Source organism: Acomys minous, assembly GCF_964271855.1.
Source record: "Acomys minous genome assembly, chromosome: 4".
Taxonomy (NCBI): domain Eukaryota; kingdom Metazoa; phylum Chordata; class Mammalia; order Rodentia; family Muridae; genus Acomys; species Acomys minous.
In genome coordinates, this window is record NC_140486.1 from 111,804,581 (window position 1) to 111,828,282 (window position 23,702).

The 23,702-nt window shown below is 46.2% G+C and overlaps 1 protein-coding gene across 5 annotated transcripts; it reads left to right on the forward strand.

Moving 5' to 3' along the window:
• The first annotated feature begins 128 nt into the window (after nucleotides 1-128).
• On the forward strand, nucleotides 129-23,611 carry NEU2 (neuraminidase 2). 5 transcript variants are annotated; one of them, XM_084780474.1, is made up of 3 exons: nucleotides 129-150; nucleotides 20,497-20,708; nucleotides 22,321-23,611. In XM_084780474.1, the coding sequence occupies exons 1-3, from the start codon at nucleotides 144-146 to the stop codon at nucleotides 23,257-23,259; spliced, it is 1,158 nt and encodes a 385-aa protein (XP_084636600.1). In that variant the 5' UTR covers nucleotides 129-143; the 3' UTR covers nucleotides 23,260-23,611. The 5 variants fall into 5 exon arrangements, with proteins under 5 accessions (XP_084636600.1, XP_084636604.1, XP_084636603.1 ...); XM_084780478.1 differs by lacking the exon at nucleotides 129-150 and adding an exon at nucleotides 10,089-10,152; XM_084780477.1 differs by lacking the exon at nucleotides 129-150 and adding an exon at nucleotides 12,257-12,439.
• The last annotated feature ends 91 nt before the right edge of the window (nucleotides 23,612-23,702 follow it).

The following is a 23,702-nucleotide window of genomic DNA, read 5'->3' on the forward strand; positions in this document are numbered from 1 at the left end:
TGACAGGCACTTCCTGACTGGGTGTTTACCTTGCTGGGTTGCCTTGAGGCCAGGCAGGGTAACAGCCACACACCTGCCTAGAAGCCTAACAAGAGGGGAGGTGCCGCTGAGGACAGGCTGGGCTTGACTGCAACAGCCCCTGGATGCAAGGTACTAGTGAAAGCCAACTAAAAAGGGACTCCCCACAACTGCCAGGTCTTCCCCCTGAGTCTGAGAAGGCTTTATGGTCCTCTAGTTTCCAGCCACTTTTGTGTGACTTATGTATACATGTGTGCACATGTGCATATAGAAGCCAGAGGTGAATGCCAGGTGTCTTTTTCTTACTGTACCTAGAACACACTAATTAGCCAGGCTGGATTATCAGCCATCTCATGAATCTTACCTGCACCTTCCTGCCTCAACCTTCCTTGTGGGGATTAAATTAACACACTGCCATGCTGTTTGTTGTTGTTTTGTGGATCTGAACTCAAATCCTAGTGTATCTATGACAAGCACTTTGCCAACTAAGCCAGCCCTTCTAATCACTTCTTTACATGGCCACCGGGGCTCAGCTTGACAGCTTCCAGGCAGGGGACACCAGCTGCTCTGTGAGGGGGGTCTTAATCAATTACTACTATTACAGTGAATTACTATTAGTGACAGCTTCTTGGTGCCTGGTGTGTACCACATGGCAGGCACTGAACAGAGCATGTTGCGTAACCTCTCAGTGTAGCCCTGAGCTCTCGCTACAGGTTGAGAATTAGGTACATTTTAAAGACTCATATGCTTATAGATTGATCATCCTGTCCAAGGTCATACAGATAACAAGCTGCTCCAAGACTGAAACCCAGACCATGTGGTACCAAAACTCTGGCTCTTAAACCCATTGCCTTCACTCATTAATGTTAACAGCCACACTGCCCATATTTATGCAAGCCTCATATGAGCTATTGTCTTTGTGACTTGCGGCTGGTAACCAATTAACCCAACCTGTGCTGCCAAGAAGCAGGACACGCTTGTAATCTGGGCTCCTCTGGGTCAGGAATCTGGGCAGGGCTTGGCCACATTCTCTGTTCAGGGTTTGTCACTGGCTGGAGGCAAGGGGGCTGAGGGCCAGCGCTCTTTTCAAGGCTGCATGGGGGAGACTCCTCCTCTAGGTCTCATGGGGTTGTCCACAGGACCGAATTCCTCCCTGGAGGTTGCTGAACTGAGGGCCTCGTTTCCTGCTGGACCTGGTTGGACGCCCTGTTCTGTTTCATTTGCTTGCCTCTCTGGCCATGGCAGCTTGCGTCACTGAGAGTACAGATTCCAGGAAATGACAGTTACAGCCTCTGTCTCTGTCTCTGTCTCTGTCTCTGTCTCTGTCTCTGTCTGTCCGTCTGACTGACTGTGTGTGTGTGTGTGTGTGTGTGTGTGTGTGTGTGTGTGTGTGTGTTTATGGAAGTCTGAAGTTGACATTGATGTCTTCTTTGATGAGTTTCCTCTTTATTTATTGGGGCAGGGTCTGTCACCGGACCCGGAACTAGTCAACTCCAGCTGGTCCAGCTAGCTAGCTTACCCTGGGGATCACTGCCTCCTGAGTTCTGGGAATGACTAACCGAGCTTTTATGTTATGGAGACCTAAACTCAGTCCTTGCCTTTGCATGCCGGACACTTTGTCAGCTGAACCGTCTCCCAGCCCTTGCAGACGTCGATGATGTGCACATGGAAATGACAGTAAGTGGCGCCCCATCACTTTGCCATGCTCTGCAGCCATTGTCAGAAAACAGCCATTAGGTTCAGCCCACATAGCCCAGATGGACACGGATACAGGAAGTGGGCATCATTGGATCTCAGAAGGCTGCCTAGTCTGACATCTGATTGCCACAAATGTCGGTCTTGGTTTTGCCACTGAAGGCCGGATGGAAGTGATTTTTCATGCACTCACCCTTTCTTTTAAAAAAGAAAACATTTATATTCTAATTAACTTGCAAATCAAATAGTACACAGCTAGATTAAGACAAGCACCCAAACACTTGCCCAGTCTCTCTCTTTTTCTCTGTGTGTGTATGTGTGTGTGTGAACTTTTATTCATTTATAACAGCCATTCTGAAGCCGAAGGCCTTCACTTAGAGTTTTCACTTTCATTATCAAATGCATTTTTATTCACTAAATCATCAACACACACATCGAACAAACAAAAAAATTAGTGACTATGACCCAGCCAATCCCCTTTCAGGCATGTGCCCCAAAATTCCATATCCTACGACAAAGATATTTGTATATCCATGTTTACTTTATAGCAAGGAAGTGGGGGCTAACCTAGATGTTCACCAGCAGGTGGGGAGATAATGAAAAGATGGTACATATACAAAATGGAATATTATTTAGGTCTGAAGAAAAGGGATATTTACAGGAAAGTAGGTGGACTAAGAGAGTACAATATTTTAGTGAAGTGACCTAGACTCAGAAAGAAAAAAAGACTGAATGTTCTCCCTCATATGTGGGTTTAGCACATAATGTACACATGTGTATATGCAAACATGTGTATATGTAAGTGTGTGAATTAATTTATCTAATAACCTCCACTGTCTTATGATGAGGAAGCCAGATATACAGAGGTTGGGTAGTTTGCCCAAGGCCACATACATCTGTCTGAACACACAGAAGTTCTGGAATGTATTTCTGTAATAAATACATATTTCTGTTCAAAAGCAAGGTCAGCCTCCATAGTTACCCTGATGAACATAACCTTGACTGTGCTTATTTACTTTATTTAAAGATTTATTTTTATTGACGTATCCCTCTGTGTGTAGGCTGCATGTGTGTGGTGCCTTGGAGGCTGGAAGAGGGTGTTGGATCCCTTGGAGCTGTTATTACAGGTGGTTGTGAGCCACATGATGTGGGTGCTGGGAATCAAACTCAGGTCCTCCACAAGAGCAATAAGTCCTCTTAACCACTGAATAATCTTTCTTGGCTTGTCTGAATTTTCTTCCTTCCTTCCTTCCTTCCTTCCTTCCTTTCTCGCTCTCTCTCCTTCCTTCTCTCTCTCTTTCTTCCTTCATTCCTCCCTCCCTCCTTCCTTTTCTCTCTTTTTTTTAAAATCTATGTATATGCATGATGTGTATGATTATGTGTGAGAGCATGTTCACCTGAGAGTGTAGGCATACATGTGCCATGGCATGTGAGTGGAGGTCAGAGGACAACCTTGAGTGTCAGTCCTTACCTTCCCCCTTGTTTGGGACAAGGTCTCTTGCTGTTCACCACTGCAGACCTCAGGCTAGCTGGCCCTCAAGCCTCCCGAGAGTCTTCTGTCTCTGCATCCCACGTCACCATAGGAGTGCTGCAATTTCAGATGCATGTTACCATGTCCAGCTTTGCATGGGTCCTGGGGGTTCGAACTCAGGTCCTCACTGAGCGACCCTCCCTTCCTTTTATTTGTTTTAAATGAGTGCATCTGAGAGCACGAGAATCTGACTGAGCCTTGTGGGATGCAACAGGAATCTTGAAGAAGACCTATAATGCAGAAGTTAAAAAATGTTCCAGGCTGCTGGAAGAAATCAGAATCACCTACAGGAAATAGAAGCGCGCCCTGGAGCTGCAGATGGGGTCTAACTCGTAACTACTCATGATAACCAGAAATCCCAACATGGGGACTGAGAAAGAAATGTGAGAGTCTCTGAACCCTTAAAATTAGGAAGAGGCAACTGCAGGGAGGCCTCTGTAACCAGAACACCAGCAAGAACAAGTCATCGCACCTGAAAGATGATCCCCAGTGAAGATGAGCCAACACATGGAAACTGTAGAACACATGAGGCAGCCTACCATGGGTGGTGACAATTGGGGAAATAGAAACAATAGAAGAACAGAAAATGCAAATCCTAAGAGCAGATGTATGAAATTTTTACCCCTGATGTGATTCCAGAGTATGGAAATTTTATATTTTCTTTTTTCCCATTAGATAATAATAACTGAGCAAGCTGGACATGCCTAAATACATGAGCTGACTGGAGAAGGCAGTTGGTGCTCTACTGGGGTTACCATAATAGAGTGTCACAGGTTAGTAGCCTTAATAGAAAGTTATGGTTTTATAGTCATAGAGGCTCAAGTCCAAGATAAGGATCCCATAGGTTTGGTTGCTTCTGCAGTTGGTGTCTTTTGAAGTCTAAACTTAGTTCTTGACTTGTGAATGGCTGTATTTTCTATGTCTTTGTAGGATTTTATTCTCTCTGTGTGCAGAGGAATTTTAATCCAGCAACATGGCTTCTCTGGCAAGAGATCATATCCAAAGACCTTCTAGGTCTCTGTGATCCAGCTGGAAGGCAGGCACGCTCTGGATTACAGAACAATCTGGCTGAAATATAGATAGGCTCTTAGTACACGCCTTTAATCCAAAATGATGTAGGTACTGTTATCCTGTAGGAGGAAGCAGCTGTGTTTGAAAGTGATGTCTACCTGAGGGGCAGACAAAGTGACAAATCAGAGAAAGATTTGACAGAGTGAGTCAGAGATAGGATACACCCAACGCTCAGGAGAACAGACAGGAAAGAGAAGCTACTTAAAAGCAGTGCAGTAGATTCAAGACAATAGAGTAGGGCATGGGAGGGAGAGAGAGACAGAGAAGACAACACAGCAGAGTAGAGTACAGTAGAGAGATCAGGAGAGAAGCTAGTACAGTAGTTCAGTCAGTTCAGTGCAGTGGAGTTGAATTGAGCAGGCATTGGGAGTGAGTGCTGTGAAGTTCAGTTCAGTGCAGCTCAGTTCATGGAGTTCAGAGACAGTTTTACTGGGACAGTTGTACCGAGACAGGTTGTAGAGGGACTACAAGATACAAGTGATGACAGAATGAGCCCGAAGATTAAAACATATTTCCAGAGTTAGTATGAAGCCAAACAGAGCAATTCAGTCAGAAGCTGAGAGAAGCCAGTTTGAATCAGTCAGCTTGGAGACTTGAACCAGAACAGCTGAGTTGAACCAGCCAGCCAGAGTTCAGAAAGAGCTCGAAAGGGTGAGTGTATTCAGGAGTAAGCTTCCGAGACGACAATTACATTTGGTGAATAAAAGTTACATTTACATATGTGTGCCCAAAAGCATCAGCCAGAGCCCAGCCTGTACCTTATTTTACTTTTCTCTTTCACGAACCTATCTCCAAATATAGTTACACTCTGAGGTACTACAAGTGAGCTTATAGGACACCCACTTAGGAATTGTTGAGTTACTCAGTTCAGCCCATGGTGATCCAAGCTCCTCTGTTTTTTACTTTTGAGTCCACTTCTATAGATTTCTGACGGTGTGACGTTTGTCTAACTGCTCTGTTTCTTTCTTTCTTCCTTTCTTTCTTTTTTTTTTTTTTTTTTTTTTGTAAAAACGTATGTGGTAAACAATATCTGTGTCATATAGGGTTGCTGTTAGAATTAAACACATTTATTCATATACAAATAAGCACAGGGCTGCGACAGTGAGTCAGTTGTTAAGAACACAAGTTGTTCTTCTAGAAGACCTGGGTTTGAGTCCCAGTACTCACATAGCAGTTCACGATTACCTGTAACTCTATTTCCAGTGGATCTGATGTCCTCTTCTGCTCTCTGCAAGTACCAGGCACACACGTGGTGTGCATATATACATGCAAGTGAACACTTCTACACATAAAATAATAAAATGAAAAAAGTAAGCATAAAATATTTAAAGAAATAAAGGAGGGAAACCTATAAAACAAGAATGGGGCATTTCTGTGGCTCCAGAAATGACTCTGGGGCAGAAGGGCAATGGTCATCTAGTCTTCTTTACCTTTTCCCATGATGACAAGCGACAGAGTTCCCACCTAGGAGGGACCACACAACTCAAGACTCTCTCTACTCTATTTATTTGCCAGAGACCGGGTTTTGGATTCCTTGTTGTAGGAGTTGGCTGGATTCCCTGTCAACTTTAGTTTGAAAATGTCCTACATCATAGAGGATGCAGATTTTTACAAGATTAAAGAATAATGTCTCTGCAAAAGTAGCCAATGGCCAAGAAAGAACAAGAGCCAAGAAAGCCTTGGCGGTTCCAAAAGAGTTGCCTTTATGTAGCTTGCTTTGGGGCGGGTGTAATCCCTTGAACAATTACACATCTTTTGAAATTTATTTATTTATTTATTTATTTTTCAGAGCTGAGAACCGAACCCAGGGCCTTGCGCTTGCTAGGCAAGCGCTCTACCACTGAGCTAAATCCCCAACCCCTATTGATTGATTGATTTTTAAAAGCAGATTCAGTGAACAAAGGAGACATTTTAGGACTGAAAATGTTTTTTAAAATCCTAGCTAGCTGGGAATGGTGGTGCACATCTTCAACCCCAATACTCAAGAGGCCAAGGCAAGCAGAGCTCTGTGAGTTCCAGGACACTCTGGTCTACATAGCAAGCTCCAAGCCCCCAGAGCTATGCAGTGAGACCCTATCTTTAAAAAAATTGAACTAGGGGGCAGAGAGATGACTCAGTGGTTAAGAGCGCCACCTGCTCTTCCAGAGGTCCTGAGTTCAATTCCCAGCAACCACATGGTGGCTCACAACCATCTATAATGTGATCTGATACCCTCTTCTGCAGATAAAGCACTCATATGCAATAAATAAAGTAAATAGATCTTTAAAAAAGAAAAAGAAAAAGAAAAATAATTGAACTAGACCCAACTTGTTTACTTGTTTGTTTATTTTAGACACAATTTTTGATTTAGTGATTTGTGAAATAGGCTTAAGATAAGCCTTGAGTGAGGCATCAGAAGGTAAAATGAGGCAGAGAAAAAGAAAAATGTTTAAAACCAGCCACAGAATAAATCATGAAAATGCAGGAGCCATTTACCAGGTTGTTGTGAAAGAGAGCACCGAAAGTGGAAGACAGGGAGAGTTCAAGGAAATAATGAGGAGTTTTCAGAGCTGAAAAAAAGAGGCAAGTTCCGAGTTTGCAAAGTGTGCTAGTCCTATACCACTTCAGAGGAGGAACTCGCACCTGAACTCACATTCAACCCAAAACACAGCGGCAGGACACCAGAGATGGAGGGGGAAATCCCAAATGACTTCAAAGAACTAAGAGATTCCATCTGTCAGGACCTCAGCGAGCTGAGCACCGTCCTGCTATCATGAGGCTTACCACGCTTCCTCCCTCCCTTCCAGAAAGCTCTCTGCTGAGATGGTCCTGACGCCGCTTAACACCCCTCCCCCACTTTCTTCCTCAGTGACCCTTGGCACTCTGCCCTGCTGCTCTCCCTGCCTTTGCTAGCTCACAGAACAGGCAACTCTGAGACCTCACCTGTCACAATTCCTGCTCCTTCATTCCCTGGGAGTGTGCTGCTGGCTACACTGAATGTGTTTAGCGAAATTTTGTTTAAGCAAATTTGGAGTTTCTATTACGAGATTTTTAATATAGAGTTGAAGCACAAGAGTTAAGAGAGAGAAAGGCATTGAGAAAGAAAGTAAGGCACACCGAGAATGTGGATGTAGATGTCTCAAAAAAGAACCATGTCCTGAATGTTCTTGAATACTTAATCTATTGCTCTTTTGGACCTAAATATAAGTCAAATTTGCATGTAGATTCAAGCCCATGTGTGTAAGTTTGTTATTTTTCCACTTGGTGATTCAGCTATGTTAGAGTCAGCAAGTACTTTTAAGCCGTGCTTTAATTTAAATGCACTTGCATGTCCGTGTGCATGTCCGTGCGAGCACATGTGTGCATATGGAGGCCAGAGGTCAACTTCCTCTGTTGTTATTCAAATGCTATCCACCTTCCTCACTTCCTCTTCTTCCTCTTCTTTCTTTTCTTCCTTCTTCTCTTCTTCCTCCTCCTCCTTCTCCTCTCCTCCTCATTCTTCTTCTTCTACATTATTATTATTATTATTATTATTATTACTATTATTGGTTTTGTGGAACATGATCTCTCTGTGTATTTACATAGTGCTGGCTATACTGTACTTACCATGTAGACCAGGCAGGCCATGAGCTCACAGAGAACCTCCTGCCTCTGTCTCCTGAGTTTTAGGATTAAAAGGGTAGGACACCATGTTTGCCTCTCATTATCTTGGAGCTCACTCGCTTCACTAGAGTGGCTGGCCAGAGCCAGGGTGGGGAGGGTACAGTGAAGTTTTCAGGTCCTTGTATCCCAGGATGAGGAACAGTGCCAGGGAAACAAAGGAAAGTAGCAGAAACAGAGGCAGTTTATTCAGAAAGAGAAAGACACTCCTGGGACTGAGAATAGACTCAGGTGCTGGGGAGAGAGCCCAGAAGCACTAGGCAAGGAAGGAGTCTCATGACCCTTGATGGGCCGTTTCCATAGCACCCACCTTCTGTCGCTTTTGTGCACTATATGCTCCTCTCAGCGTGTTCTGTGTGTGCTCTGTGGCTTAGGTAAGTTCTCCAGAAGAAGACTGGCTTCTTCGTGTTAGTCTTGATGCCGCTCTCTCCCCATCTCTATCCCACTTCCAGAACTGCCCTCCTAAGAGCTGTGGTCCTGGAAGGCTTTGGGGACTGGGACAAGACAGGTGACGGCCAGTCAATCTTCTGTAACTTCCTCAATGCTGATAAGGGACAGAATCCCTGTCCAGGAGAGACTCTAAGCCTCTCTTCCTGCTTTATCTATTGCTTGGAGATGAGGAGGCGTTCGATTCCCTGTAGCAGAAGTTGGCTGGATCCCTTCATCATAAGGAGCTTGGTTTGGAGTTGCCACGCACGCTAGAAGACACTTATCTAAAGGCTTAAAATGCAAGGTTTGTGCACATGAATGCGGTGCCCTCAGAGCCCAGAGACAACACTGCGTTCTCCAAGCTAGAGTTGTAGGCAGCTGTAAGCAGCTCCATGCAAGTGCTGGAATCCCAAGCATGGAACCATCTCTCCAGGCCCTAATTTAATTTTAGAACATTTACAACAGCATATTTGTATATAATACACTGTGAGTCCACACACCCTGTTTCTCCCATCCCCCCCCACGACTGCTCTCGCCTTCCTCCCCACCCAGTCCCTCTCCTCCCCTCAAGTCCCCTCTCCTTTTCTTCTCTTTTTCTCCCTCCCTCCCTCCCTCCCTCCCTCCCTTATCCTTGGGGGAGGGGCTCCTACAGTCTTTCTACCTCCTCTTCCACAATGTTTCTTGGACCTTGGAGAGAGTCACGTAGATGTCCCACTTATGATTAAACACTCAGCTGTCACTTACTCTCAGACTTTTGGCCAGTTATGAACCCCTCCTTTGACATCCCTTGAACATTTTGAGACTCAACCTTTTTTTTTTTAAGACAACAGTAAACAGTCTACTTTATTATCAAGTCAGAAAAGTCTCTTATTCTAATGAAAGGAAATTCAATGAAGTTGACAACCAACTGACATCATCAAAACATCCCCAAGCTTACAGTGGGAGGAACGGGTATTTGTACTTCTGTAACCTAAGCAACGCTCTCTCCGGGCTTAGTACTATGTTAAAAAGAATGGTATAAAAATTGGTCAACTCCCATAAATGGCTTGTACTGAACTTTTGCATTCGAATTAAAGATTGTTAAACATGAAGCCTTTTCATGTACTACTTCAAGTGATTGAATAGATGGGATTTGGTCTGAAATTTTGAGCACAGTCGCAGGAGAAGTGCAATGGCTGCTTTATATGCTCAGCTCTTCTGCAGTTACCATGTCTGGGCTTTAAACCAATTGCCTATGTTGACCTTCTCCCAGGACCAAGTTCATGTCAGAGGTTATTTTTCTTACATCAATGGAATAAGATCTGTCTCCTTAAGAGCTCTAAAAATAGTCCAAGCTGTTCGGCAGATAGACCCAGAAAAGGAGCCGGCTCCTGCGGCTAAAAGTGAGAACAAGTGGCTTTTCCCTCCCCCATTCTGGATTATAAACTCAAAGGGACTGGACTGTCTTATCACTTGGGGAATTATCTCCACACTCCCAGGGACAGGTCTGTCTACAGTAGATGAACAGAGAGGACGTGAGAGGACTTAAGGTATAATGAGGCAGTGGAGAATATATCACAGCTGATATATACTGATAGAAAGTGAGGAGCATAGAAAATTAGGAATGGCTTGCGCCCCTCCCCTCCTCCTGGCAGCCTGCAATACGGAAGGGCATTAGGACCCTGTGAGCCACCAAGTCAGCATTTGTGGTGCCAGTGGCCAAGCTCAGAGCTGCAGCTGTCTGAGTCTTGTCATTCCAGCCATCCTGCCTGTGGGCAGCTGCTGCGAAGGTAAAAAGAAGGACGGAATTATGGAAAAAGAGAAGACAGGGTTGTAAGAGAGAATGCCAGCAGAGCAGCAAAGTCTGGGGTGTGGTGCATGTGGACCCCAACAGCCACGTGGGCGCCGCTATCTTTCCTGGTCTCTACCTGTGGCCATTTAGGTGTTTGGGTGAGCACGGGCCTCAGCTCATGATGTGCCATTCGGACTCAGCACTGGGTTGCTATGGGTCCTGTCTGTGCAAGCCTACGGGGAGACCATCCTCAGCCCCCAGGCAGGTGCCTTTTAGTTCTGAAGGCTTGGCGGCTGCCAGCACTTGCATAATCTTGTTTGCCTCTGAATAAGCTTGGGTAAGATCCCTAGGGCAGGAGGAACCCACTCCTGGCAACAGAAGCCAAGGGAAGGAAAGGCAGAAGGAAAAAGGAGAGGTACCCCCACACTAGCAGCCTCTCACGGAGCTTGCCCCCAGAAAGTGAAAGGGGTGTTGGGAAGGCACCCACTGACCTTTCCAGGTGCTCATGTCCCAGGACAAGGAATTGCACTAAGGACACATGGTAGGTAACAAAAAAATAGTTTATTAAAAAAGAGAAAGACATTTGTAAGAATGGGAGTAGGTCAGGGAACAGGGTCAAGAGCCGCGTAGCCCCATAGCCCTTTGTAAGTATTTACGCAGCACCTGCCATTTTTGTATACTGTAGGCATTTCTCAGCATGTTGCATTTGCTACATGTGGCTTCCATAGGGAAAGTGCTCCCTATGCCAGCAGAGCAAGAAAGTCTGGGGTGTAGTGCATGTGAACCCCAAGCAGCCATGTGGGCACCGCTGTCTTTCCTGGTCTCTACCTGTGGCCATTTAGGTGTTTGGGTGAGCACAGGCCTCTGCTTATGAAGTCTTATGTCAGCTGGCTTCCTTCATACGTTCATCTTGATGTCTTTATTCTTCTGTCGCACAATATAACAATAAAATTGGTATGTACATGGAGGAGTACAAGAACATACATGAACGTCATCTGTAATGTCATTAGTTAAACTGATCACCGATGGTGCTTATTTACTTATTATAAACCCAGGTGGGGCAGGTCGTGCATGCCTGTAATGGCAGTGCCTAGGCTAGGAAGCAAAGGCAGAACTGTGAATGTGCAACCAGTCTGGGATACATAGCAGGCTCCAGGCCAGCCTGGGCTACATGCAATACTCTGTCTTGAAAAACAGAGAGGTAAATAAATGTTAAAATTTAAAGGTCTACACTTAAAAGGTATTTACTGTGTTTCATTTGTGGCACCATGCTAAGTTTTGAGAATGTAGCAATATACATTTAGTTTAGTTTTGTTTTGTTTTAACAGAGTTTCCAGCATTTAGTAAACTCACCAAAGTGGGGCTCTGTTTGCTACCTTGTACTCTACTATCTTGCATCATACAGCATTTAAACAGAATGTTAACCTTCCCCCAGCCCCACCTCCCTGTGGCTTTTCTGAAGTGGAGTCTCATTCTTTAACCCAAGCTGGCCCAGAACTCCTTCTGTAACTCAGGCTGGCCTCTAGTGAGGATGCTCTTGCCTCAGCCTCCCAAGTGCTAGGATTCCAGATGTGAGCCCCCATGTTCCACCATTTCCTTGGTCTCTTGTACTTAATGCACCTTGAAACAACTCTTCAGGGATGCATCAGTCAGCTGGTGGGGAAACAAGGGATCAAAGCGCTGACTTCAAGAACATCACCTCACCTGTCCATGTAGGTCTGAGGAGGACGTTTATTGGGGCCCTTCATGTGGGCTGGCCTGTGGGTGGATGTGAGGGTTTGAATGTGAATGGTCCCCATCAGGCTCATATATTTAAATACTTGGTCAGGGAGTGGCACCACTTGAGAGAGATTAGGAGAAAGTGTGTCACGGGTTGGGGGGTGGGAGGGGGTGGGGTTGGGGAGGTGGCTTGAGGGTTTCAAGCCAGGCCCCAGGACTATCTTTTCCTGCTGCTTGTAGATGCAGATGTAGAACTTTCAGTTACTGCTTCAGTACCATGTCTGCCTGCGTATCCATGCTCCCCGCCATGATGATAATGGACTAAGCCTCTGAAACTGTAAGCCAACCCCAATGAAATGAGTGCTTTCCTTTAAAAGAGTTGTCTTGGTCATGGTGTCCCTTCACAGCAATGGAACACCGACTAAGACAATGGAGACCCCAAAGAGCAATCCCAAGTCCACATGGACTTGACTGTCTTTCAGAACTGGTGAGAGAGAGGCAAAGACCGGAGCAAGAGGCCCCAGGAGAGGCCAGAAGGGGACCACTCTGACCAGCGAGGCAGGCAGGTGAGGCACACGACCCAGGAAGTAAAAAGCTAAGCCCTGTGAGCTAAGCCCTGAACTAGGGAACATTCTCAACCTAGGTGGCCAATGGAAAGATATTGTGAAAGGTTGTCCAGTATAGGAAAGGAAGTAAAAGAAGGAACGCTTTCTCTTTCTTCTGTCAATACAAGGACAGGAAATATTATTTGAATCCAACTTGGTCTTGAGCTGCCTTTCGGTGTGTTCTGTGTTCAGCCCATCCATGTCCTGCAGAGGACTGGAATAAGGAGGTGCATGCTTTTGGCTGTGTGCCCCAAGTAACTTGTTCTTCTGGGAAGGGTTATAGAGTGAGCTTTGGACATGGTGGGCCCAGAAGATAAGAGTTCATCTCCAAGGGCTGACGTCTACTGGATTGCTAACCTACTGACTGCTAGGTTAAAGGTCAGATGGGTTATCTGGTCCAATCCTCATAAGTAACAGCCATCTGTCCATCAGTGAGTGGAGACACCAATGGTATGTGAGGAAGGACTCCAGTTTAGACCAAGTAAAGCATGCAAGATCTTTATTCTTTGTAGGTAGCTGTTGAGCAAGGGTGGGGTGGGGTGAGGGGGACGAGATATATTTGGGAATTGACATGGCCATGAGAACATGTGTGGGCGTGTTTGAAGGGAAATAGGGAAAATTTTTAAGGTAAAAATGAGGTTTATGTAAGTTATTTTGAAGTAATTCCTGGCTACAAGGAATAATAAGAAAGGTGGCCTCTGTTTGAGGTTGGACAAGATAGTTGCTCTTGCAGTATTTTCTGTGTGAGCTTGAGCTAGCCTTCATGCTCTGAAAGAGTCTTTACTAACTACTATCAGATGTCCTTGTGTCCCAGTTGGGTTTTCTTTCTTTCTTTCTTTCTTTCTTTCTTTCTTTCTTTTTTTATTAATTTATTCAGATTACATCTCAATTGTTATCCCATCACTTATACCCAGTTGGTTTTTCAATTTTATTTACTTATTTATTTATCTATTTATTTATCTATTTATTTATTTATTTGTCAACTTGACACAAGCTAGCATCATCTGAGAAGAGAAACCTCAATTGAGAAAATGCTCTAATCAGATTGGCCTGTGGGTAAGCCTCTGGGGCATTTTCTTGATTAATGATTAATGTAGGAGGGTCCTGTTCACTGTGGGTGGTACGATCCCTGGGCAGGTGGTCGTAGGAGAAAGCAAAGTGAGCAAGCTACCAGGAGCAAGCCAGTAAGCAGCATCCCGCCATGGCTTCTACTTCACTTCCTGCTTCCAGGTGCCTGCCTTGAATTCCTGCCCTGACTTCCTTTACTGATAGAGTGGCCGGAGAGTTCTTAGATGAAGTAAACCCTTTCCTCTCCACATTGGCGTTTGGTCACGGTGTTTATCATGCAAGAAGATGCTCATTAAGAAAATGGGGCCTGCTTGGGGGCCATCGGGCTGATGCAGTGTTATTGTCAGGGTTTCACGTAGCAGACTCCATCCTGATTCTGAGTCATTCATCATTCAGGGTCATTTGGCTGAGGGCAGCCAGAGCTCTATGTGATGACTCTAACCTGCTCTTCCTCAGGAACATTACACTTTTCCAAACCCCAGGAAGTCTGCTCCCACTGAGCACAGGTTGCTCAATTTGTAAGAGACAACTTGACTCACGCTGCCCAAGGTCATCACTGCCTCAGGACTGACTAGGCTGGGAGCTGTCAGACTTCTTCCAGACTAATGAGAGGGCAGCATGCTAATTAGGCCAGGGTTGGGCCTGGATGATGACTTTGTCCCTCAAGTGTGCTTTGTCAGATGAGTGGGAGGCAAATAGGAAGCTTCCTTTGGGTGTATATAGGCATGACCTGAGGGGTTGAGACTGGAGTTAAAGACCAGGGAACTACAGGAGCCACAGAGACCTTCTAGAAACCAGAGTCCTTCTGCCTTTCCCCTCTCGCACACCCAGATCTCCCTGGATCCTGCAAGGCACATACTTCTGGAGGTACGGCTTATCTCTGCATTGACCCACACGCCCCTCTGTTGACATAAATAGGAGTTGTTGCTGCCATGGCATCGCAAGGTGGTGGTGTGGGGGAAAGCTTCCAGGGAGAGCAATTTAAAGAGCACACTGGTTTCATAGTATCACGGCCCCTGCTGGTAGAACACACACCTTCATAGGCTCTTGGAAACCTAAAGGACACGTAGGAGAGGAAGAGGTTGGGGAAAGGGACTCAGATCAGCATCAGAGCAGCTGATTCTACTCTTGAGTGGCTGTGCTGTAAACTTCTTAAGAGAGAGCTCAGTGTGTCAGTTCAGTGTGATTCAAGGCCCCCATCAGTTTAGGGTTCGAATCCCACCAAACACTGGGTCAAAGTGGAGCTGTCGTACTGGCTGGAGATGGTTTTTCTTGGAGGAGAGGCTGGGCACGCTTTGGGTTGGTGGCCCTGCACAAGGCTGAGTTCCTGATGCTGTCACTTTCCTTGAGTAGATAACTGTTAATCCTTGGAGAAAAGGCACCATTCCAGGGGCTGGATGGACAGGCAATGTCCACCCAGATTAAAATAAAAAAATAAATAACTCATGCTTCCTAAACAACTAACTCAGAACAAAGTCATTTCTGTGGAAAGCAACATAGAGAGACCTGTTTATCCTCCTCCATAATTACTGACATTTGATCTTGGGAGTCTTAGGGGGCAAAAATGGCCTGGTTGCTTGTGTCCCAGGGTACACAGAAGGTGCCAGTTTGTTAATTATCAAGCATGTCCTTAAAGAGAACAAGTGAACCAGCCATGAGATCTCTGGCTTTGCAAGGTATGTGCTGGGCATGAATTTAAGAGGAGGCAGAGGGACACTGGGCTGAGTATCTCTGGGGTGTGTGGGTTGTAGAATCTGGCAGATGTGGCTCAGAGCCACCTGCTTCTACTACCTGAAGCTGTTTACTCATGGAGAGCCACCTACCTGCCACCTTCCTGACCCACTTTTCAATTTCCTCTCTGCTGTGACAACACCAGCGACTACTTTCCTGGGTCCATGTGAGACGTGAGCTCCCTCATGAAGATATTCTGGGCTTGATGGCCTCAAGGCCACAGCAGGGTCAGTCAGCCTTGGGTAGCCTTAGGGAGGCTTCAGATGAAGTTGTTTTATAGTCCTTTCTGATCTCCTGACAATTTGTCACATGATGTCACCTGTCTCATTGCTGGTCTACTGTAGTAAGTTTGGCTTATACAGAGGCCCCGTCTACCCTCCAGCCTCTCCTGGTTCCATCCAGGCTCATCCACCACTGATGGAAGGGGCCTCTGTGGCTGCCTCGCTCAGCCTACTGCTTGCTATGAGGAAAGAGAAACTTTTGCCCAACAGTGAACAATCCTTTAGAAACATCTGAGTTCGGTGTATGGGGGTAGGGTGGGTGAGTGTGGAGGCCAGAGGTCAACCTTGGGTGTCATTCTTCAGGGTCTCTCCCTTTACTGGGAACTCATACTTGGACTAGGCTTGGCTCGTCAGGGAGTCCCAGGGAATCTGCCTGCCCTTGCCTTCCCAGGGATTGCAAAAGCACACACCTTGTCAAGCCTAGTTTTTTACTCCAGTTCTTATGATAGGAATGCAGGTCCTCATGCCTCAGGGCAAGCCTTTCAGTGACTGGGCCATCTCCGCAGCTTCAGAATCTAAGTTTTTGACTCTTGACTCAGTTCTGTTCCCATTGCATCAGCTGGAAGCAGCTGCCACTGTTTGGAGGCAGGGCTGTGCTAAGGTGCCCCAGAGGGCACTGGAGACTTGTTCAAGTGCAGAGGATGGAGTTTGTAAGTGCCATTTGCACTCAGCTCAGCCACTTAAGCATTGGTGACCATAGTACAGATGTCTACCACATCGGGCGGGGGGTGAAGGGGGTGGGGGTGGGGGGGAATCAGGAGGATTAAATGATGAATAAATATTTGTAAGTTTTTAAATTTTCAAATACAATTGACTAGGATTTCTAGAAAATAGTGGGTACTTAGAGAACACAAAGCATTTTTAAATAACTATCTGGATATTTGATATTATTATTATTATTATTATTATTATTATTATTATTATTATCATCATCATTATTATTATTATTGTATTTTTATAAGTTGTTAGTGGCTATGTCAGTTTGTGCTGAGGGAGTGGGTGAGACTCTTCTTGTTGACCTTAAAGTCTTTTTTCCTTGACCTTCCCCACTCCTGGGCTCAGTCTTGTCTCTACTATACAGGGGTTGACTGCTTAGAAAGACTACTAGGATTAGCAGGGGTCTACTGTTGTGTTGTTGCCTCATTCCCTTGTCTTTCCACAAAGGACATCACTCTGAGACTCATGGGCTTGCAGAGGGCAGAGTGTCTGTGGGTTGAATAAAGTAATCACTGTCAAATGCTCAGCCAGACCTTGGCCATGACAAGCTCCGTATAGATATTGCCAATAATATTGACCTTTTCATCCCGATCATTCTATTCCATCAGAGCAGGCTTCTTGGCCCATTTTATTCCCACTCCATACCATGGAGTAGACCTTGTAATGGGAATGACTGCATTTGTTGCCATCCTCAAGGAAGCTAGAGACTAAAAGAGGATTCTAGAAAGCAACCATGGGCACTGTGGAAACAGGGACCCGGCTTCCCACATAAGTGCTGACCAGGCCTATCCTCGTTTGCTTTCTGTTGTTGCAGTAAACACTATGACCAAAGGCAAGCCAGGGAGGAAAGGGTTTACTCGGCTTACACTTCCCCATTAGAATCTGTCACAGAGAGAAGTCAAGGCAGGACCTCAAGGCAGGACCCGAAACAGATGCCCTGGAGAAACACAGCTCACTGGCTTGCCTCCATGTCTTTGCTCAGCCTGGTTTCTTATACAACTCAGGCCACCTGCCCAGGAGTAGAACCACCTCTAGAGAGGGTCAGGCCCTCCCACATCTAACAATGATCAAGAAAATGCCCCCACAGACATGCCCACGGGCCAACATAATGAAGACAGTTCCTCAGCTGAGGTCTCCTCTTCCCAGGTGACTCTAGTTTGCATCATGTTGGCAAAAACTGACCAGCACATATTCCTGATCACATCACTTCTGCTGCTCCAGTCTCTGGGAGACACCACCACCATCACTTTGGTCACGGTTGTTTGTTTCATCCAGATTTGTATCCAGTCTCTCATGGAAAGCTGCAGCAGGCTCATCTATTTTCTCTCTCTGAAACTGAGGAAAGAACTTCCTTAGAACTGACTAGATTGCATAGGTCACCTGCTTGAAAATCCCAGAAACGTTCTACTTGCCTATAGGCTAAAGTCTAACTCTTGTAGCCAATAAGGCCATGCAAAGATGCTCAACATCATTAATTACCATGGAACATGGAACACAACCTAGACCTACACTGAGGTATTCCTGCGCAGCCACTAAGATGGTCCCTGTATCTGGCTTTCTCTCCCTGGCCCCATCTTCTAAGATTCATTCATGTTGTGGCATGCATCAGAACTTCATTATTTATTTATAATTTGTTATTTTACTATAGACTTGAAAAGACATAATAACAAGTGCTGGTGATGGCAGGAGGTTGTGACTCCATTCACACCCAGGAAAAAGACGGACGTAGTAAAGTTGTTGTGGAAAAGACTCAGAAGTCAATCAGTGGTCTAGTGTTCTCTCAGAATGCCGAAGCCTTGTGTTTGATCTCCCAGACTGTCCAGATGTCCAGCATGACATAAACCAGAGGTGGTTGAATGAACCTGTAATCTTAGTGCTCGGGTGGTGGAGACTTGAGTTTAAAGTCATTCTTGGTTACATAACTGAGTTTCAGGCCAGCCTGGGCTACATATAAGAGACCCTCACTCAAACTAATAAGTAAGCAAGTAAATAAATAAATAAATAAATAAATTATTAATTAAAATAAGTTCTGATGCATGCCACAACATGAGTGAATCTTAGGAACAACATATTAAGAGAAAGAAACCAGACACAGGGACCATGTATAAGATGAATACCACAGGCAAAGCCAGAGATAGAGAGTAGACTGGTGGTTTCCTGGGGTTGGGATGGAGCTGAAGAACTGCTCACAGTTACAAAATTAATTTTGTGACAACGAAAACAACCTGGACGTAAACAGTGGTGCTTGCACAGCCTTAGGATGATGCTTTGAATCACCGAATGGCTCTTTGAGAAGCTGAATTGCATATTATGTGATATTATGCATCCCTTTTGAAAACGGAGAGTGGTCTATCTCTATAGGGTGGACCACCCAGGAGATGTGATCACTAGTTCTGGCCAGAGGCTTCCATCCCTCTCCTAAATCCCATCTTCTCCTCCCTCTAAACCATGAGCCACTAGCTCTTGTCACATCACCATGCTAAGCCTATCTGTCCCTCTCTTGGGTTTTGTTCTCAACCCTTGATTGTGGCTCTAAAGTCACATTTCCCACTTTGAACCCCACGGACTAGCTCATGGTCCTTTTCTGGTTCCTCCTGATGACACCTTGGACTCCCTTCCCGCCCTTAAGCTTCTTTGTGGGTGCTCTTGGCTTACCTCCCACATTATATACCCAAGGCCAGCTCATTGGAATGAAAAAAGTTTGGCCCTAGGACATCCTAAAAATCAACACTTATATCTGAATGGCTAATGCAGAATTTTTATTAAGGACCAGTTTTTCAGCCCTTTGATCAAATTTCTAAGATACTGAAACAGCATCTTTCTCCTTGATATTTTTTTCCTTTCTTTTAATTGTATTCAACTCTTTCCTATTAAATTTTATGACAGTTACGTCCGTGGAGCAAGATTTCAGTTTACAGGCCTAGATTTTGTTTTGTTCACTCTTTTCGTTTTCTGTTCTTTGTGACTGTTTCCCTGTAGCCCAGGCTGGCTTTGAGTTCCAAACACTCTTCCTGCTCCACTTCTCATGTGACGAACTGCAGCCATGAGCCACCAAACCTTCAAGTCTTCATTTTCGAGCAAAGATTTGTCTCCACCCATTGAATTTTTTTTTCTTTAGCTAGCATCTGCCTTTCTAAATTTTATTCTGCTGCATTGTCCCAATAACACTCATTGCGACCTGAACAATAGGACAGCAGACTATACCTATCAAAAAAAATTTTTTAATGAGTTTTAAATGAATGATATATTACGTAATATAATATATATTAACCCAAAGGTTAAGATATGGGTAAGACTTCATAGAATGCTGGTGGCTCCCTTGGTAGCAATTTGACAGGGGTTTCTGAAGTCATTACTGTCAGCCAGTTAGACAGAGAGAAGGCACCTGGGACAGGAGGGCGGTTGGGGGTGGATGGGTGAGATTCAGACTCAGAGTTGGCTCAACAGACCCCGAGGGTCTCACTCCAAGTCAGTGAATGGGATCCATCCATTCTTATGTTCTGGGTAGGTAGGTCATCAAATACAGCCTTTGTTCAGGGTGACCGTTGGCAACTGGTTCTTCCAGGAGCTCTGTCAACTTTGTCATAATCACCAAGCTACCCCCTTTGCCTTCCCTGATCTTTTCAGCAAATGCTTATTATCATCATTGTTCGGTGTCTCACACCTCTAGGGTTCCTCCCAGCCACATGTGTAGGTAGATCCTATCTCTCCAGACCCACGGCCATCCCCTGACTGCCTCGGGGTGGCACCCACACAGAGAGGGCAGCTGGTTTATCCACAGCAGGCAGCTGGGGAAGCAGAGCCTGGGGAACGGAGGCATTCCCCCCCTCCCTCTGGAACAGCTTTCTAGGGCTCTGGAGTTATAAAAAGCTCCTGCGTGTCATTGCCTGGCAGTTGGGTGGCTGCAGAGTGCCACTCAGCAAGCTCCTCTCCTCAGGGTTAGAACTGAAGTTTTCATAAATCTGTTGTGAAGGGAACGGTTTGACTTATGGCAGGAACTGAATAAAAAACACACTTTTCCTCTTCTTAGATGGTGTACTGCCAATGCCACAGCACAACCAGCAAATGAGGTTTGGGGATATGGGAAAGGAGACGGAATCTTTTCGAGGACAGGCCACCCAGACAGGACTCGGTTTGCCAGTCGGATGAGCGCCACCTGTATTGGATGACTCTGGCCCTTGGTTCATGTGTGATGGCAGTGTGTGTTCTCTTCCTGCCCAGACCTCAGCCCCATGGCGACCTGCCCTGTTCTGCAGAAGGAGACGCTGTTCCATACAAGAAACTATGTTTATAGAATCCCCGCTCTGCTCTACCTGAAGAAGCCGAAGACCCTGCTGGCCTTTGCAGAAAAGCGGGCGAGCAAGAAGGATGAACATGCGGAGGTGATTGTCCTACGAAGAGGAAGCTACAATGCAGCCACCCACCAGGTCCAGGTAAGGCAGGGCCCGGCTGTAGTGGCTCCAGCTGGGATGGCTCGACACACACCCATGTGGTGCTGAGGGGGGAGTAGAACCAGGTGTAGATCTCACCGAATACAGGGTAAGTCCATCCCTTGATGGCTGACATGCACTTGGAACCCAGGAACCCTGGGAGAGACCTAGAAACCTATGCAGGGACAGAGGGGCAAAAGAATCCCAGTGTTCAACCCAGACATCACTTGGGTTCACCAGGAGCAAGTCTTGTTGGCTGACCATGTATATAATCACATGACTGGCTGAGTTTCCCAGCATCCTTGAAAAGCCAAGGGAGGAGAGTTTATTGTCATTTTATGGTTGAGTGCTCTATCTGCATGTGTACCTGCAGGCCAGTAAAGGGCATCAGAGTTTTGTAAAGATGGTTGCAAGCCACCATGTGGTTGCTGGGAATTGAGCTCAGGTCCCTTGGAAGAAAAAACAGGGCTCTTAACTGCTGAGCCATCTCTCCAGCCCTGAGTTAGTTGTCATTTAACAGGTGCGGTACCCTTTGAGGGAATTAATCTGGAGCCTTGAGGTTAGATGATTGTGTGTTTCCTCATAACATTACTCTTACCGCAAGTACATGCTAGTTATTCAAAGTATGGCACTAACATCTCTTTTTGACTGGTGCCTACTTGTCATATACAGTCACGGCGCTTGAAGCAGATGGACCTGAATTCAAGTCCTGGGTCTATTCCTTATCCAAGGGATGCTTTTAGGCAACTTGGATACCCTACTGAGGCCTCTGGCTTTTTAAAATATGAAATGGAGCTAATGATGCTCCTTTGCCATTGAGGGGTTAGGCAACACAGTGGGCATCCTTGGTCTTTCAGCAATAGTGTTTGTGCTCAAAGTCCTGTATTGGGGCAGCTGGTGAGGAACAGGAATAGACAGTGAGGCTGTGGTATTCATGTCAGCAATGGCTGTGGGAAAGCTCAGTAGGACTTTCAGTAGCTCTGAGTTCATTAGGACAGTATCATAAACAGGTGGTTCAGGGTGACCCTCGTTTTCCGTCTTGCATCAACCAACCTGTTGTCCTCCATACCAAGTCTTTGCCTTTTAAGAATGCTGACCCAGCCAGGAAGAAAAAGCATGGTGTTAGGCGTGGTTCCTGTCATAGTTACTTAACATGTCTTTTAAAATCACATTTGCTTGTCTGTGTGTGCATGAGAGACGGTTCTCTCATCTCACCATGTTGGCCCTAGAGATTGAACTCAGGATGTCAGGCTTGGTGGCAATGCCTCGACTTGCTGAACCATCTGCTGGCTCCTGAGTTGCTTTTGTGTCTTGGGGAGTCTGGCAGGTCGTGGGTGCTCCACAAATATCTGTTAATGGGAATCGAAGTAGTGGAGCCTTCAGGGAAGGAAATGGGGAAAGGGAAGGGAAGGCTGGAGAGAGGGAGGGGAGCCTGGCTCTTGCTGCTCTGGGGATGGGGTGGGGGGCAGGTCGTTGGTGGGTGACACAGTCCCTGCATGGCCTTTGACTCCTGTCCCTAAGATATGCCTACCCATGAACCCTCAGAGTAGCTCCTGACATTGACACCAGCGTTTTCAAGTTTGTGTTTCTCCTTCTCCCCTCTCCTCACATGCAGTGGCAAGCTGAGGAAGTGCTGAGCCAAGCCCAGCTGGAGGGCCACCGCTCCATGAACCCATGTCCCTTGTATGACAAGCAAACAAAGAGCCTCTTCCTTTTCTTCATTGCCGTCCCTGGGCGTGTATCAGAACACCATCAGCTCCACACTGGAGTCAATGTCACACGGCTATGCCGTGTCATCAGCACTGACCATGGGAGGACCTGGAGCCCCATCCAGGACCTCACGGAAACCACCATTGGCCACACCCACCAAGACTGGGCCACATTTGCTGTGGGTCCTGGGCACTGTCTGCAGCTGAGAGACACAGCTGGGAGCCTGCTGGTACCTGCTTATGCCTACCGGAAACTGAATCCTAAGCAGGCGCCTGCCCCCTCTGCCTTCTGTTTCATCAGCCGTGACCATGGGCGCATGTGGAAGCTAGGCAACTTTGTGTCCCAGAACTCACTGGAGTGCCAAGTGGCTGAGGTCGGCACTGGAGCTCAGAGTATGGTATATCTAAACGCTAGGAGCTTCCTAGGAGCCAGGGTCCAGGCACAAAGTTCTAATGGTGGCCTGGATTTCCAGGACAACCAGGTAGTGAGTAAGCTTGTAGAACCTCCCAGAGGCTGCCAAGGAAGTGTGATTTCTTTCCCCAACCCCACCTTGGGGCCAGAGGCCTTAGATATGTGGTTGCTTTATACCCACCCTACGGACTCCCACCAGAGAACCAACCTAGGTGTGTACCTCAACCAGAGGCCACTAGACCCCACCGCCTGGTCAAAGCCCACCCTGCTGGACACGGGCACCTGTGCCTACTCAGACTTGCAGAACATGTGGGGTGGCCCTGATGGCTCCCCACAGTTTGCCTGTCTGTATGAATCAGAAAACTATGAAGAGATTGTTTTCCTCATGTTCACCCTGAAGCAAGCTTTCCCAGCAGTATTTGGTACCCAGTGATCTCACCGCTTGTGGCCAAAAGAGCTTCCTTGTGCTTCAAAACACCCACCACTCCTTTCAGCATCCTCTGGACTTTTGAGTCCAGCTCTTGGGTCCCATCTTAGGAGGATACAGAGAGCTTGGTCTCTTGAGTCTTTGAAGACTTTGTTGTTTCAGCCTCTGCAGTGGGTTCTATCTCCAGTCCATAAAGCAAAGAAGCCTGGCCTTCCTGAACCTGTTGCCAGGGAAGGTAGGGAAAGTACATACAGAGACTGTCATTCTACATGTCAGCTATTACAATGCTAGCCTTGCCTCCCTGTTTCCCCACTCTTAGTTTTTGGGTGAGTGTTAATAAATTCTGTAATCCAGTTTATTTCTTCCTGGAAAAAAACGTTTAAAGAGTCCTTGACAGCAATGAATTAGCAAAGACATCAGTGTGTGTGTGTGTGTGTGTGTGTGTGTGT